A 13,627-nucleotide genomic window follows, 5' to 3' on the forward strand; every position below is an offset into this window, starting at 1 on the left:
TTCCCTCTTTCCCCACCTGCCAGAGGGTGGAGAGGAAGGCCCCTGGGGGCCAGAGGAAGATGCCCAGAGGGTGATCTGAGTGAGAAATAGGCATCCCGGTGGCGCTGTGAAGTCAGTCCACTCTGGCTGATACTCCCACGCTGGACGCTCTGGGGCCATCGCCGAGTCTCCTTCACTGGGCCAGCACCACATGCCCCAGGTGCTGCAAATGCCGTCCTTCTCCAAGGACTGCCTGACATGGCCACGCACTCTGCCCTCTGCCCCAGGATGGACAACTTACGCTCCAGAGCCCTACCCTCTGGGGATCAGGCCAGGGCTGGGGACTTTTACCTGAAACCCCATCTTACCCTGGGGGCGCCACCTCCTTCCTATCCTGCATCCCCTGTGCCCTTACCTAGTCCTGGGCACCCCAAATGCCCCTCCCGGGCCCTGCTGCTGCCCACCTAAGGCTCAACCCACACTGCTGCTGCTGCTGCTGCCAATTGTGCAGAGAGCTCCTCTGCTGTCTCCCTCAATCCTGCCAACAGCCCTACGAGGGAGCTATTGTGCTCACAGAAATCTTCTGAGCACTTAAATCACCTGCACAAAGCACAAGGTTAGAAAGCACAGGTCACCTATGTCCAGAGCACGGACACGTACCCACCATGCTATCTACTGCTTGCTGGGAACAGCAAACAGCAGGGACTTAACTTTCACATGCCCTTATCTGTCTCAGTGTCTTTCAATCACATACGTATATGTAATTGCGTGAGAGTGTGTGTGCACTTTAGAGTTAAGAAAACCAGTAAATACTAAATCCAGTCAAGTCAGACAGCCATGGACATTCCATGGCTGGTCTGAATGGCTAATACAGATTAGCAGTTCTTATCTGATCAACCTGAGAGACTGATAAAGGAGGGAGGACCAGAGATGCTATCCACAGCTTAGAAAGAAATAGCTGACTCAAGCTGAGTAAACAAGGAAATTTCTGGCTTTGGAAGTTGGCTCAATAGAATAAGAATGGAAAAAGAGGGGTTTTGTGGGCTTAACCTTGAAACTAAGTGACACTAGCAAGGTGTGGGAACCTGGGACAGCCAGGTGGAAGGCAGCAGGTGCCAGTTAAGATCATGGCAGCTGACCCGCAGGCCCCCAGGAAGCTGAAAGCCACCCTGAGGTGTACAAATGAGGGAGGCCGACACTGGCAAAGAGACAGCTTTAATGATAAATGCAGGCGTATCCAACGAGGAAGAAGCCCATTTCCAAGAGGGCAAATGCCTACGTAAGAGGATTAGAAAGAAGAGGGCAGATAATACAAGATATTATTCCGAAAGAAAGACAATGGCTGATACATGAAATAAACCACAGTGATGGCTGATACATGAAATAAACCACAGTGACAACGGCTACTTCTCTGGCGATGTCAGACCATGCCGGACGCTAGGGAGAAACCATCTGGGAAGATAAGCGGGCCCCTAGTTGCCTCCATTTGCCTCAATGGATAACAGAACTTGAGGGTCTGAATATGTAAACAAACTGAACAATTTTCAGCTTTAAGGTCCTAGAAGCTGCTTACTGTTATCAGTATTGGCTTTATGAAATAAAAATTTAACAAATAGTAGGTATCATTAAGCTCACAATACCATTTTTCCTCATTGTTTTCTGTTCTGTTTTGAACACAGATGTCACTTTCTTTTTCTCGATTTACACAACTTAAATTCTGACCACAAGTTTTAGCCACATGGAAAAGACTTCCCATTGCTTACCTAGTATAAATTCTCACTTCTTCCTTAGTAACAGAAGGACAACACTGTGCCCAGCTAGAAGACCACCAATCCCAGCCTGTGACAAGGCGAGCTGGCACAGTTGGACAGGGCCTCCGGGAAGGCTCACTAGGGGCTGCCTGACCCCCCCTCCTCTTTCAGCCTGAAACTTGGGTAGGGGAAAAAAACGGATCTCTGATAACAACACAGAAGTGCTATACCCACCCAGAAGAACTTTCTTTTTTATGCAAAAAATATGACACTCAGTTTGTTAAGTCACTATTAACTGAGTTTTCCGTTACCTGCAGCCTCATTCACATCCTGACTGATAAACCACGAAACCAAGTTTCTTTCATAAATACAGTGCCAAGAATCAGGCAGAACCAATAACTTTTCCTTTAGGGGATGAAGAAACTCAGGTTTACAGAGTTAAACAATTATCCAAAGTTACACTGTCAATAAATAACTCAAGACACGAACCCACATTTTCAGACTCGTGGTTTATAAATGCTCTTTTTCTCCCCTCGCGCGCTGCTTCCGCTGCGGCCAACCTGTCCTCAGGTAATGCTGAATAAACCGTCGTTCCTGAGTCTGGCGTTCACTACCTAAATTCTCTTGATGCAATCATTCATGTAATAGCATCTGCCATTTCACAAGTAGAAAGGATAATAAATGACCAACTCTCTCTAGAAAATGAAGAATTATTTTAAGACTGTTAGTGAGCTGTAAATACCTCACTTAACAGAACTTTTAGGACTACCGTAATTCTGCCTTTTGAAAGAAAAAGCTACCATAATCCTTTCAAATAACTGCTCTGTTTTGCTTTTCTTTATATCCCTTTAAAAGTCCGAGGTAAGAAATTATCATTCTCCCACATATAATTCTTATAGAAATTGTACTTTCTTTTTTGCATCTCTTGTTAATTATGTGATGTTATCTATGTTAATCCTATTCAGGAAGAACTGATAACTTCAGTTACAAAAAAAGAAAGATGAAAAACTTTGCATAAATTGCTTAGCACGAAGTTAATCGTATAATGCAAAGAATAAAGAGGCTCTAACAGCTATTATGTGACTTATCAGCTTCCCTGAAAGGGTCAGTTGGTATATTTTAATAAGACTAATTGAATACCTTAACAATGTCATTGAAACTTCATGAATCTTTCAATAAATTACAGCCTCTGCTACAACGTGTTTTCATTTATTAATCTCACTTAAAATGCAAAGAACTATATATAAGAAACCAATAGACACTTGAGAATGCCTCTCAGTTAATTCTGATTAAATGATGGGTTAAGTGCAAAGAATCAAGACCACTAGTGACCCACGACGTAATTAGAATTATAGCCCATTGTCACAATGTTAATCCTCTTATTTCAGTATTTTCCAGAGATTTTTTTCTTTCAGGTTATGCCCTGTTTAAATACCTACATTCATTTTCCTAGAAGATACTCGTGTATTTGCAGATGCATTCTTAACATTCTGAAGCACCATATACCCAGCAGCAAGCGCGAGGTTTCACACTGGAGGTGGTGGGGGGAGGAGGAGGACACCACATGAACTTAAATACACTAGGGTATTTAAGGTTACTGGTTCAAGCGGTGAAGCTAGAGCAGGCACTGCAAGTTATAACACTGTTACTTTAGTACAAAATACTGTTTCCGATGAACCTACTGAAGACTATTTACATTTTTTCATAAAACGAAAAACGTTTTATTCCTATACCTCACCCCTCCACTCTCCTCCGTAAACAAGCTCACCCAATGTCAGGCCCTACCGCGGTAAACTTCTCCACTTCAGCACTCCTGACGGTCACAATCTTAAATAGTTAGGATTCATCTTACCAGATCCAATTATTTTTACCCGGTTTACTGAGGTGCATTTTAATATTTAGAGAGAAAGGGAGAAGGTTCAGCATGATTAAGAGACTCAGGTCGCCTTGCTTCAAATCCTACCTCCTGCACCCAGTTATGTGAACTTGAGCGATTTCATCTTTCCAAGACTCAAAGTTTCCCTATCTGTAAAGTGGAGAAAATGGTACCTTCATGAGGTTGTTGAACACAAGCTTTGAGCAAAATCTGGAATATTGTCATCACTCAATAATGTTCTTCATTTCCCACTGGTCATCAATAGTATATGCTCTAGGAAGATGGTATTTCCTCATTCAATAAAGGACTAAGAAAGCAAAGCAGCGGTATCAGCTTTATTGACTGAAAGCACACAGTCTGCCTCAAAATTCTCATCTGAATATACCTACCGTATGACCCACAATCCCCACTCCCAACTATTCACTGACAACTATGACCAGAAAAAATTCCAATGTCCAAATGGTGACTGGGCAGACAAACTGGGCTACATGTGCACAATGGAATAATGCTGGTCAATAAGAAAGGACAAACCACTGGCAGGGACGACAAACGGGATGATCGAGCCTCAACTACACTGTGCCGGGAGCAAGAGGCCAGGCTCGAAATGAAGCATGCCATGTGGTTCCATTTATGCGCCACAATTGGAGGAGCAGAAAGCAGATCACTGGTTGCCAGGGGCTGGGGTGGGGAGAGGGGCTGCCTACAAAGGGGCAGCACAAGGAAGTCTTTCGGGGAGACGGAACTGTTCTCTATCTTAATTGTAGTGATTACACAACTGTATGTATTTGTTAAAAATCAGAGTGTACATCAAAAGGACAAAATTTTCAAAGTTTAAAAAAATTCAAATCTTTTGGAAGAAGTGCTTTCAGGTACTTTAAAATAGGGCCACTTTCAAAGTTTAAACAGAACTATGGATCTTCAAGGACTCCTGGAAAAATAAACATTAGAAAAAAAAATTGGTGTGCTTTGCAGGACAAATCAGTAAAAACAGGACAGAGATTTTCTTGGCATGGAAGGAGTTCTAAGACTTTGAAACTTTGTGTTATTGTCAACATTTCATTGGCTGAGTTATTAAATTACAGATGGGCAAGTCATACTCAAAGTTCAAGTCTACTATACAATGAATGGCACTATGTATCTGGGAGGATTTATGAAAGGTATTCAATTCAATGTAACAGTTTTACTTAGCCGAAAATGAAACAAAATAGTGCATCACACTTTTACAATGCAGTTTTTACACTGTGCCTTAATGGCTGGCCTTTACGATCTCAGTGAGTACTCCCCGGCCTCCGAGGTACCGCTGTGGATGCTCACCACCGTCTCTCCGCCCAGCGCACACAGGACAGCAAGTCACGTCAACAGGGCACTGAATGTTATAACCACCACATTTAATAGCTGTTACCACAGTGCTTAGCTGCTCCTGTTACTGCTGCAGATGGGAATGCACTGATATGATTAAATCTGATGGTATGATAATGTATGGTAATCATGATTAATCAGAAACCCACTAGCAAATGGAGGATGTTGGGTATTATGTCACCTGCATTTTAAAACGCATCCTCTTGCTGCAAGCCTGACAATGTTTGACAGGGGGAAGGACCTCCTCCCACATTCACCTGCTACTACTCAGAGATCTGATAAGAGAAAATGCCCATCATTCCTTACCCATCTTAAGTGCTAATAATTACAAGGCATTGCAGGCAAGTTGTAAAGACAGTAAAAGGGTTCAAAAGAAAGACTTCTTTTTCCTAGACGGAATAAGGTCTGGACTCACATCTGCAAGGGCTATCATCAGACAGCAATGTAATTTGATGCAGCGGTCTCATCAAACATGACTTGCATGAAACGCCATACAAATACATCCAGGAAGCGTCTATCACCACCCCCTGACACCATGCATCCGCGTTACACGGAAACACAGTGCAGTCAGACCCACCCGTGAGGTGCTCTAACTACACAGTAAGCACAAATGGCAATTTCATTTACTGGGTCTACCTAATAAGGTAATCACTAAGGAGACTAATTTAAACTTAGTATGGTAGTCTTTTTTAAACATAATTTTTAGTTTTAATTTAAACAAAGATCACTAGGAAATTATTCAGTAGCCAAATTACTCAGCATTTAACTGGTTACCCTGAAATAGCAGCATTTACCAGAAACACCAATGCAAAATGAACGACTAAGCAGGTTTTAAAATAGCCTAGGTCAAGAATCTTCACAATGGGAGTTACTTGAAATTTATCTGTATGCTTACCTGACACTGAAAACACTTTTAAAAATATTATTAATCAACACTTCATTGTTGCTTTTTCAAGTGGACAAAGTTTAAAAACAACAAACATCTCTTTGAGGACAAATACATAACTGGATAGCCATACTTATAGATAAGGAAAGGACCTAAAACTTTAATGACAAAAACATCAGGAACAGCCTCTGTGGAAAGAGAGATCTATTAAACTAATGTGTAAAACAAAGAACATGGAACTGAAAACGGAATTCAAATAGACACAAAAACAGAAGCTGACTTGCAGAAAGGTAAACTAGTCTCCCCATCCTCGCTCCCTTGCAAAAACAAAACAAAAAAGAGGGCTTCCCTGGTGGCACAGTGGTTAAGAATCCGCCTGCCAATGCAGGGGACACGGGTTCGATCCCTGGTCCGGGAAGATCCCATATGCCGCGGAGCAGCTAAGCCCGTGCGCCACAACTACCGAGCCCACGTGCCACAACTACTGAAGCCCGCGCACCTAGAGCCCGTGCTCCACAACAAGAGAAGCCGCCGCAATGAGAAGCCCGCGCACCGCAACGAAGAGCAGCCCCCACTCGCCGCAACTAGAGAAAGCCAGTGCGAAGCAACGAAGACCCAATGCAGCCAAAAATAAAGAAATAAATTTATTTTTTAAAAAAACAAAAACACACACACACACGAGAAAACCACAACTGTCCTGTGAAATCACACTCAAAGGTCGTGGCATGAACAAAAATGCTTCAGGAGTGGACTGCGGGCAAGCAGGCGGCTAGATGGCAGGATGGGGCAGAAGAGAAGGAGCTGAAACGGAGGAAGGACGAACACTCACTCGATGGCCCCCTGATCTCCTGAGGCACGTGCTTCCCTCCTGTGCCAATCTGCTCTTGTAAGTAGTCGCTATTTCTAAGGTACATTTTACATTCAGCAGATTAATATTCTGATATGAAAATAAGTATGAAAAAGATTCATTCTCTGATATGCTTGCTATCAACTGAGATAGACTTACGATTCCAAAAAAGATTCATAACTCTGATATGAAAAATTAAAATAGTCCTGGGAATAAAAGCTTAAGTGAGAAGAAAGCAGTAATGGCTCTATCTGTAACTAAAATTAAATACGTGAATCTAATTTTTAGAAACCTAAATTACAAAGCACTTCACTAAATTCCATAAACAAAGGAAGAAGGGGGAAAAAATCCCATCTGGATGCAAAGACTAACATGACAAAAGAAGTGCTGGCAGTGAGCTTAAAAGCTTAAGCAGTATTTTCTAAAATGATCAAAAATAAGGAATCCTTTTCTTATGATATTTATTACTTTGACATTCAAACCTTTGTTTTGGAAACTAATTCAATTCTGTAAATAAAATTCATTAACAGGAAATAAAAATACTAGTATTGCTACATTAAGCGTAGCCTAGAATACCATATTTTGGTCTAAGACTGTGATTTTAAAAAATAACTATAAATAATTCTATTAAAAAATTGTGTTTCATATTAGGTTGTCTGGAGTCCTCTGTGATTGTTTAATTAAAAAACTGGATGTGTTATCACTTAGTACAATTTCTAGGCATACTAGTTCTAAATTAAGAATTTCTCAAGTTTTCACAAAATTGTCAAACAAACTGGACCATTAAGAAAGTAAAGTTTACCAGTGTTGGGGAAGAGAAGGAATATCTTAGCATTAATACCAACTGTATCCTAATCCCATTAAAACTGGGAAATCTAGTGGTACTTCTGTCTACTGCCTGCCGTTTTCACTCTTTAGTCAACTGGGTAGAGCTGAATTCTTATATAGTTAAATGTGGATAATGTAATTCTATTGTGCAAATCCATTTATGTATTCTTGAAAACAACAAAAAGTAAAAAATGAAAGTATATACCCCTTCTCTACACTATTAATTTTATGTAGGTTCCTAATAAATAGCAAGATAACTCAATATTAAATCCCTGTATACACTTATTCCACAACTATTTATCTGGACTTCTGTGCACGAGGCCCGGAGTCAGGTCAGCTCCACAAGACACAGGATGCCTGGGTCTCTGTACAGACATGAATCGGGTCCTTACATCAATACAGTGTGAAGCTGTGAACAAGAGCATGACCTACTCTAGGAGCAATGGGAATTCATTCAAGGGGCTTAGGCTGGGAAAAGACAAGATGAAAATCAACTTTGCTTTGCTCAATACATTTCTGTAATTCAGATTTTTTTGTGTGCCAAGGAAGCACACTGATTCAAACAGACCCTATGATGAAACTGAAGTTAGGTTTCCTAACATGTTTTATCAACGAGTGTGTGTGCGCGTGCTCGCATGCGCATGTGTGTGTGTGTGTATAGTCATTTTACAAAGCAAAATTCAGTTTAACAAATAATGACTGAAGTCCCCTATGGAAAAGTACCAAGAAAGAGCCTGCAGGGCACACTGCCGTCAGTAAGAAATTGCCAAGGGGCTTTGTTAAGCCACAACAGTACTGTCTTCAGGAGGAAAGTTAGGCTCCAGTGACCTATGCTTACACGTTTTATAGTTTAAGGACTAGCTCTGTGCAGAGCATTCTGCATAGGAGAAACTCACTCAATGGTCACAAAACTACACCTACATTGATAAAAATCCAAGTATAATCTATTAGCAGAAAAGGGAAAAAATAATTTTACTCAGAAAAGATATATGCACCCCAATGTTCACAGCAGCGGTATTTACAATTGCCAAGACGTGGAAGCAACCTAAGTGTCCATCAGCAGATGAATGGGTAAAGAAGATGTGGTACATATATACAATGGAATATTACTCAGCCATAAAAAAATGAACTGTTGCCATCTGCAGCAACATGGATGGACTTGGAAGGCACTACGCTAAGTGAGATAAGTCAGACAGAGAAAGACACATACTGCACGCTACCACTTATATGTGGAATCTAAAACATACAACAAACTAGTGAATATAACAAAAAAGAAGCAGGACTCACAGATATGGAGACCAAGCCAGCGGTTAAGGGCGGGGGGGGGGCTGGGATTTTTTACAGGGGTGGGGAAATGGGAGGTACAAACGACTGGGTGTAACATAGGCTCAGGGATGCACTGTACAACATGCGGAATATAGCCAATATTTTGTAATAACTGTAAATGGAAAGAAACCTTTAAAATTACATAAAATTAAAAATTAATACTCATAAAGATATTTTTTAAAAAAATTTGGCGTACGTATGACAGGAGATGGCCTAGAGTTACTCTCCCTTCCCAACAATATTTTGATGGACTTTTAAAAAACCTAACACCTCTAATGTAATTTTTAAAAAATAAATTCCACATCCGATTGTTCTCTCTAAGGGAGACTGATTCCAGAAGTAAGTAGAGCACTGCATTTTCAAGATCACAAGTTTACTGTAACTTCAGCTTAAGAACCAGCATTTGGGGCTTAAAGATACATACTGGCGCAGTGGTTAAGAATCCGCCTGCCAATGCAGGGGACACGGGTTTGAGCCCCAGTCCAGGAAGATCCCACATGCCGCGAAGCAACCAAGCCCGTGAGCCACAACTACCGAGCCTGTGCTCTGGAGCCCGCGACCCACAACTACTGAGCCCACGAGCCACAACTACTGAGCCCGCGTGCCTAGAGCCTGCGCTCCGCAGCAAGAGAAGCCACCGCAATGAGAAGCCCGCGCACCACAACCAAGAGTAGCCCCCGCTCGCCGCAACTAGAGAAAGCCCTCGCGCAGCAACAAAGACCCAACACAGGCATAAATAAATAAGTAAATAAATAAAAGATACATAATAAACAGCGGTAAATATTTCTGAAATTATATCACACAGACAACTAATTTCTAGGCCAACTACTTCCCATCATCCCCACACACATCCCACCTTAAAAACAGTAACAAAACATTACGCCTTGCAGAAACTTCCAAAAGCAGTTCAATAATATTTACCACCCTCAGAGTACAATATAACTTAAAAATAAGTTCAATTTCTCACAAAGAAATTCTGTTTTATTATCCTCTTGTAAAATCCTCAAGTATTATGAGGTTTGCTTCTTCCAGTATCAGATACAATTATATCTGTACAATCAAAAATTATAAGTAGATAAAAACTGCAAATGATTATTCTAATTTTATATTTACATACAACATTACTTTATGATTTAAGCTACAATTGCTTTTTCACATCAAGTTTTATCGCTATACTGCAAATAAAACATAAACACAAGTCCAATGAGGATTCTAACACAGAAGCTCACAACCCTGAAAATAGCAAAAAGTCCATTTTTTAAAACGTCAGTGCTTTACAATAACTAGCAGTTAAATTACTTCACCAAAAGAAATATATCTAATGACTAAAATCATACGCACTTATCCTTGGGTAATACAATTAATAAATCTTAGCTATTTAGACAAGTGCTTCAAATACAGAATTGTACTCAATAAACATCACCTAATTTTTAAAACTATTTTTAGAACTTGGTAAGTAATTTTTAAAAATTAGCTAATACAGGGTATGAAACCAGTACGAATCAGTTTCAGAAATCATAATTCATAAATAATAATTACAAATCAAGGAATTTTCTAAAAAACACTCTGAACCTTAAATCCAATACTGATTTTTTGAATAATCATCTGACTACACATCTAGATATCCTTCATTAAAACCTTTTTGCTAAATGCCCCACATAACTATGGTATCTACTGAAGCATCAAAGCTAGAGTCAAATAGGTCATTTAGGCATTTCCTGGATATCAGATTGTTTAGCCTCAACAAAACTACATGTTTTACATACAAACTACATTAACATGTTATGGTCCTTGTTTCCTCAAAATTGTTCTTAGAACATGTTCTCACTGATTTCACAAAACCATGAACTAACTACAAATCAAACCAAAAACTCAACTAAAATGAAATTTACTTATTTAAACAGATATAACTATTTAATGGACATTTTTCTTCTAATTAAAACATGTTAGAAAAATGGATAAAGTTATGGGAACTACAGGAAAGTGTGGGGAGGAGTGTTTTCTCTTAACGATATTTTAAAAAGAAAACCTCCATTTTAAAATATAAAACCAATGGCTCATGAAGACTTCTGAGGGTTTTTTTAAAAACAAGTAGACATCTCATTATTATTCCCTAAAATTGCACACACATACCCGTACTTACCCAAATGCACATGTTCCCCCCCCACACACACGATAATAAAGGCCCTTTTTCACTTTAACATAAGGCAATAATAAAATCAAAATTCATATTCTTTAAGACGAAAGGCATTCTACTGATGATCCTGATTCAACAATTTTACAGTTAAACAAAATTAATTCCATTCTCAAAAATCCATTGACCTTAAGCTTTTAACAAACATTTTCCACTGCAAAAATTATTGTCAATATTTACAAATCCTTGAACTCATATTTAGCTGGAACCACTTATATTTGCTATATTAATATTTCCTAATAAATGTGTGCGCATCCCTATCAGGGCAGAAGGAGCAGCTGCTACTCACCGGGAACCTCTGGGGTCCCACAGCAGGTCTCGGCTGGCTCGGGACCGGCAGCAAGGGCACTGCAAGAAAAACACCTTTCATTACCAACACATCCAAACCCACCAGAAAAGGAGTACAATGTATTAAGCTTAATAAAAAACATATACTATGTGTATAATACATATAATAAGTTTACACTTAAGGTAAGTGCTGAATATTTTTACAATTCCATAAAGGGAAAGGGGAGAGAACTTCTGTCTTCAGTATACAATAGCACGAGCAGAAGCTTAAATTTCAACAGTGAATTCTTATTTAGAATTAAAATATTTTGCAATAAAAGAAGGTATTATTCCTCTACAATAAAAAACCTACTTTATTTTTGACATCCATACCCAGGTTATCCAGGCTATCTAATCCGAGTTATATTTTCTGACTCCAATCAAATACGAATTTAAACCCAAATCCTCTAGGATCATGAAAGAGAGAGGAGGAGGGAAGGAGGAAGTGAAGCAGGCAGAGAAAGGAAAATACACACACCCAGGGTACTGTGACAAAGAATAACCTACTCAACAACCTGCTATGCCAAGACTATTAGTTTGTCTTAGCTTTGTGTTTAAACAGGCCGAACTCTCATCAACTTACCAGAAGAACAAGGAGCCAAATAATTTTAAAACAGACATTTTATCATAGGGAAGAAGCCAGATGCTAGTTTCACACCGTGGGACTAAATCAGATATGTTTAAGCTATTTAAAACATATGCCTTATACTGATTTTGATTTTGGGGGTGAAAAAAATGCCCACCCGAGTGGTGACTGCTACACGGTAGCATGCTGTATCTTCCATTAAAACGTCCTGCCAAATGCATCCAGTAAGATCTCAGACGGTCAGAGGCTGTGGGCTGACCTGTGGCCCCGTCGCATATTCGTATGTTAGTCCTAACCACAAGGACTCTGGAAGGTGACTGTATTTGGAGATGGGCCTTTAAAGAAGTAATTAAGTAAAATGAGGTCCTGGGTGGGCCCTGATCCAACACGACCAATGTCCTCATAAGAAGACGACGTCAAAACACAGACACACACAAAGGGATATCCATGTAGAACTTGGCAAGAATAATATAATAAAAGTTCTGGTAAATGAGAAACACAGAAGTGATAAAGCTTAAAAGTCAATCAAAATTACTTTTAAAATAGATTGCTAAGGATGAATTTTTTTTTTAGTTATTATGATTACTCAAAGAATTCCATAACTCAGCTTCTAATTAACATCACACTTCCACAGGTCCAACTGAAAGTGATACAGTGTGAGGGCCTGTGTCAACTGCCTGACCAAAGCCAAAAAGTGAGACCAAGAGAAACTTCCTTTGATAAAATGTAAAAATGGGAGAAGTCCATCCCTCTTGACAGTCTAATCTAATGAGTCAAAATTTCAAAGTAACAGTGGGTCACTGTGCAAGACAATATAAAATTTTATACAGCTAGGTAACAGGCAATGGGGTACGTGGATTATATACCTGAAGCAAAATATTAGATTGTGAAGTGGAGAAAGAAAAAACTAATAAAGTACCTCTGACCTCAGAAGATTATAATGAAGGTGAGGAAGAAAAAAAAAACTACATAGTAAACAATATAAAGACAGTGTTTTTAAAATTAACTACCAAATAGAAAATACGCAGATCTCCAAGAATATGTACCACTTATTTTTAAACTTGGATTTAAACATCAATTCCTATCAAATAATTCCAATATAATGAAAGGGTAAGTATTTTAAGTCTCTCTAAGTTTGGGGGGACGGGGAAGGGGGGATGGATGAGAGCAAGAAATCCCGTCATAATTAATAGATTTCTTACACAGAAGCCTTCTGATGAGTTGGCAATTTTTTTTTAATCAACTGTAAAAAGCAAGGAAAGAGAAAGAAGAGAAAAAGAACAAAAGATGACAGAAGACAGCATCTGAGAACAGGTGTGATAGGAGCAGATCAGAAATCTAGCCAAACCCAGGGGGGGCCGTGGTCAGACTGCCAAGGTGTTTGCAAAGCTTCTTTGCAGGAGTCTCGTAGCACACGACCTGGTTTGCAAGCAGAACACTTCTACTTATCTGCCTCCTTCTTCACTGTGAACAGGAGAGAATTTAAAACCTGTAATGCTAGGGCCTCCCTGGTGGCACAGGGGATAAGAATCTGCCTGCCAATGCAGGGAACACGGGTTCGAGCCCTGGTCCTGGAAGATCCCACATGCCGCGGAGCAACTAAGCCCACGCACCACAACTACTGAGCCTGCGCTCTACAGCCTGCGAGCCACAACTACTGAGCCCGCG

At 40.0% G+C, this 13,627-nt stretch overlaps 1 protein-coding gene across 5 annotated transcripts in view; it reads right to left on the reverse strand.

The window, feature by feature from the left end:
- The window catches only part of RBM33 (RNA binding motif protein 33), a 116,476-nt gene that overhangs the window by 45,636 nt on the left and 57,213 nt on the right, over positions 1–13,627 (reverse strand). For all 5 annotated transcript variants that reach the window (XM_059932956.1, XM_059932955.1, XM_059932957.1 and 2 more), the window contains one exon: positions 11,336–11,394. In XM_059932956.1, the coding sequence (XP_059788939.1) occupies positions 11,336–11,394 (59 nt within the window). The remainder of the gene's footprint in view (positions 1–11,335; positions 11,395–13,627) is intronic.

Source organism: Balaenoptera ricei, chromosome 9 (genome assembly GCF_028023285.1).
Source record: "Balaenoptera ricei isolate mBalRic1 chromosome 9, mBalRic1.hap2, whole genome shotgun sequence".
In the NCBI taxonomy this organism is placed as follows: Eukaryota; Metazoa; Chordata; class Mammalia; order Artiodactyla; family Balaenopteridae; genus Balaenoptera; species Balaenoptera ricei.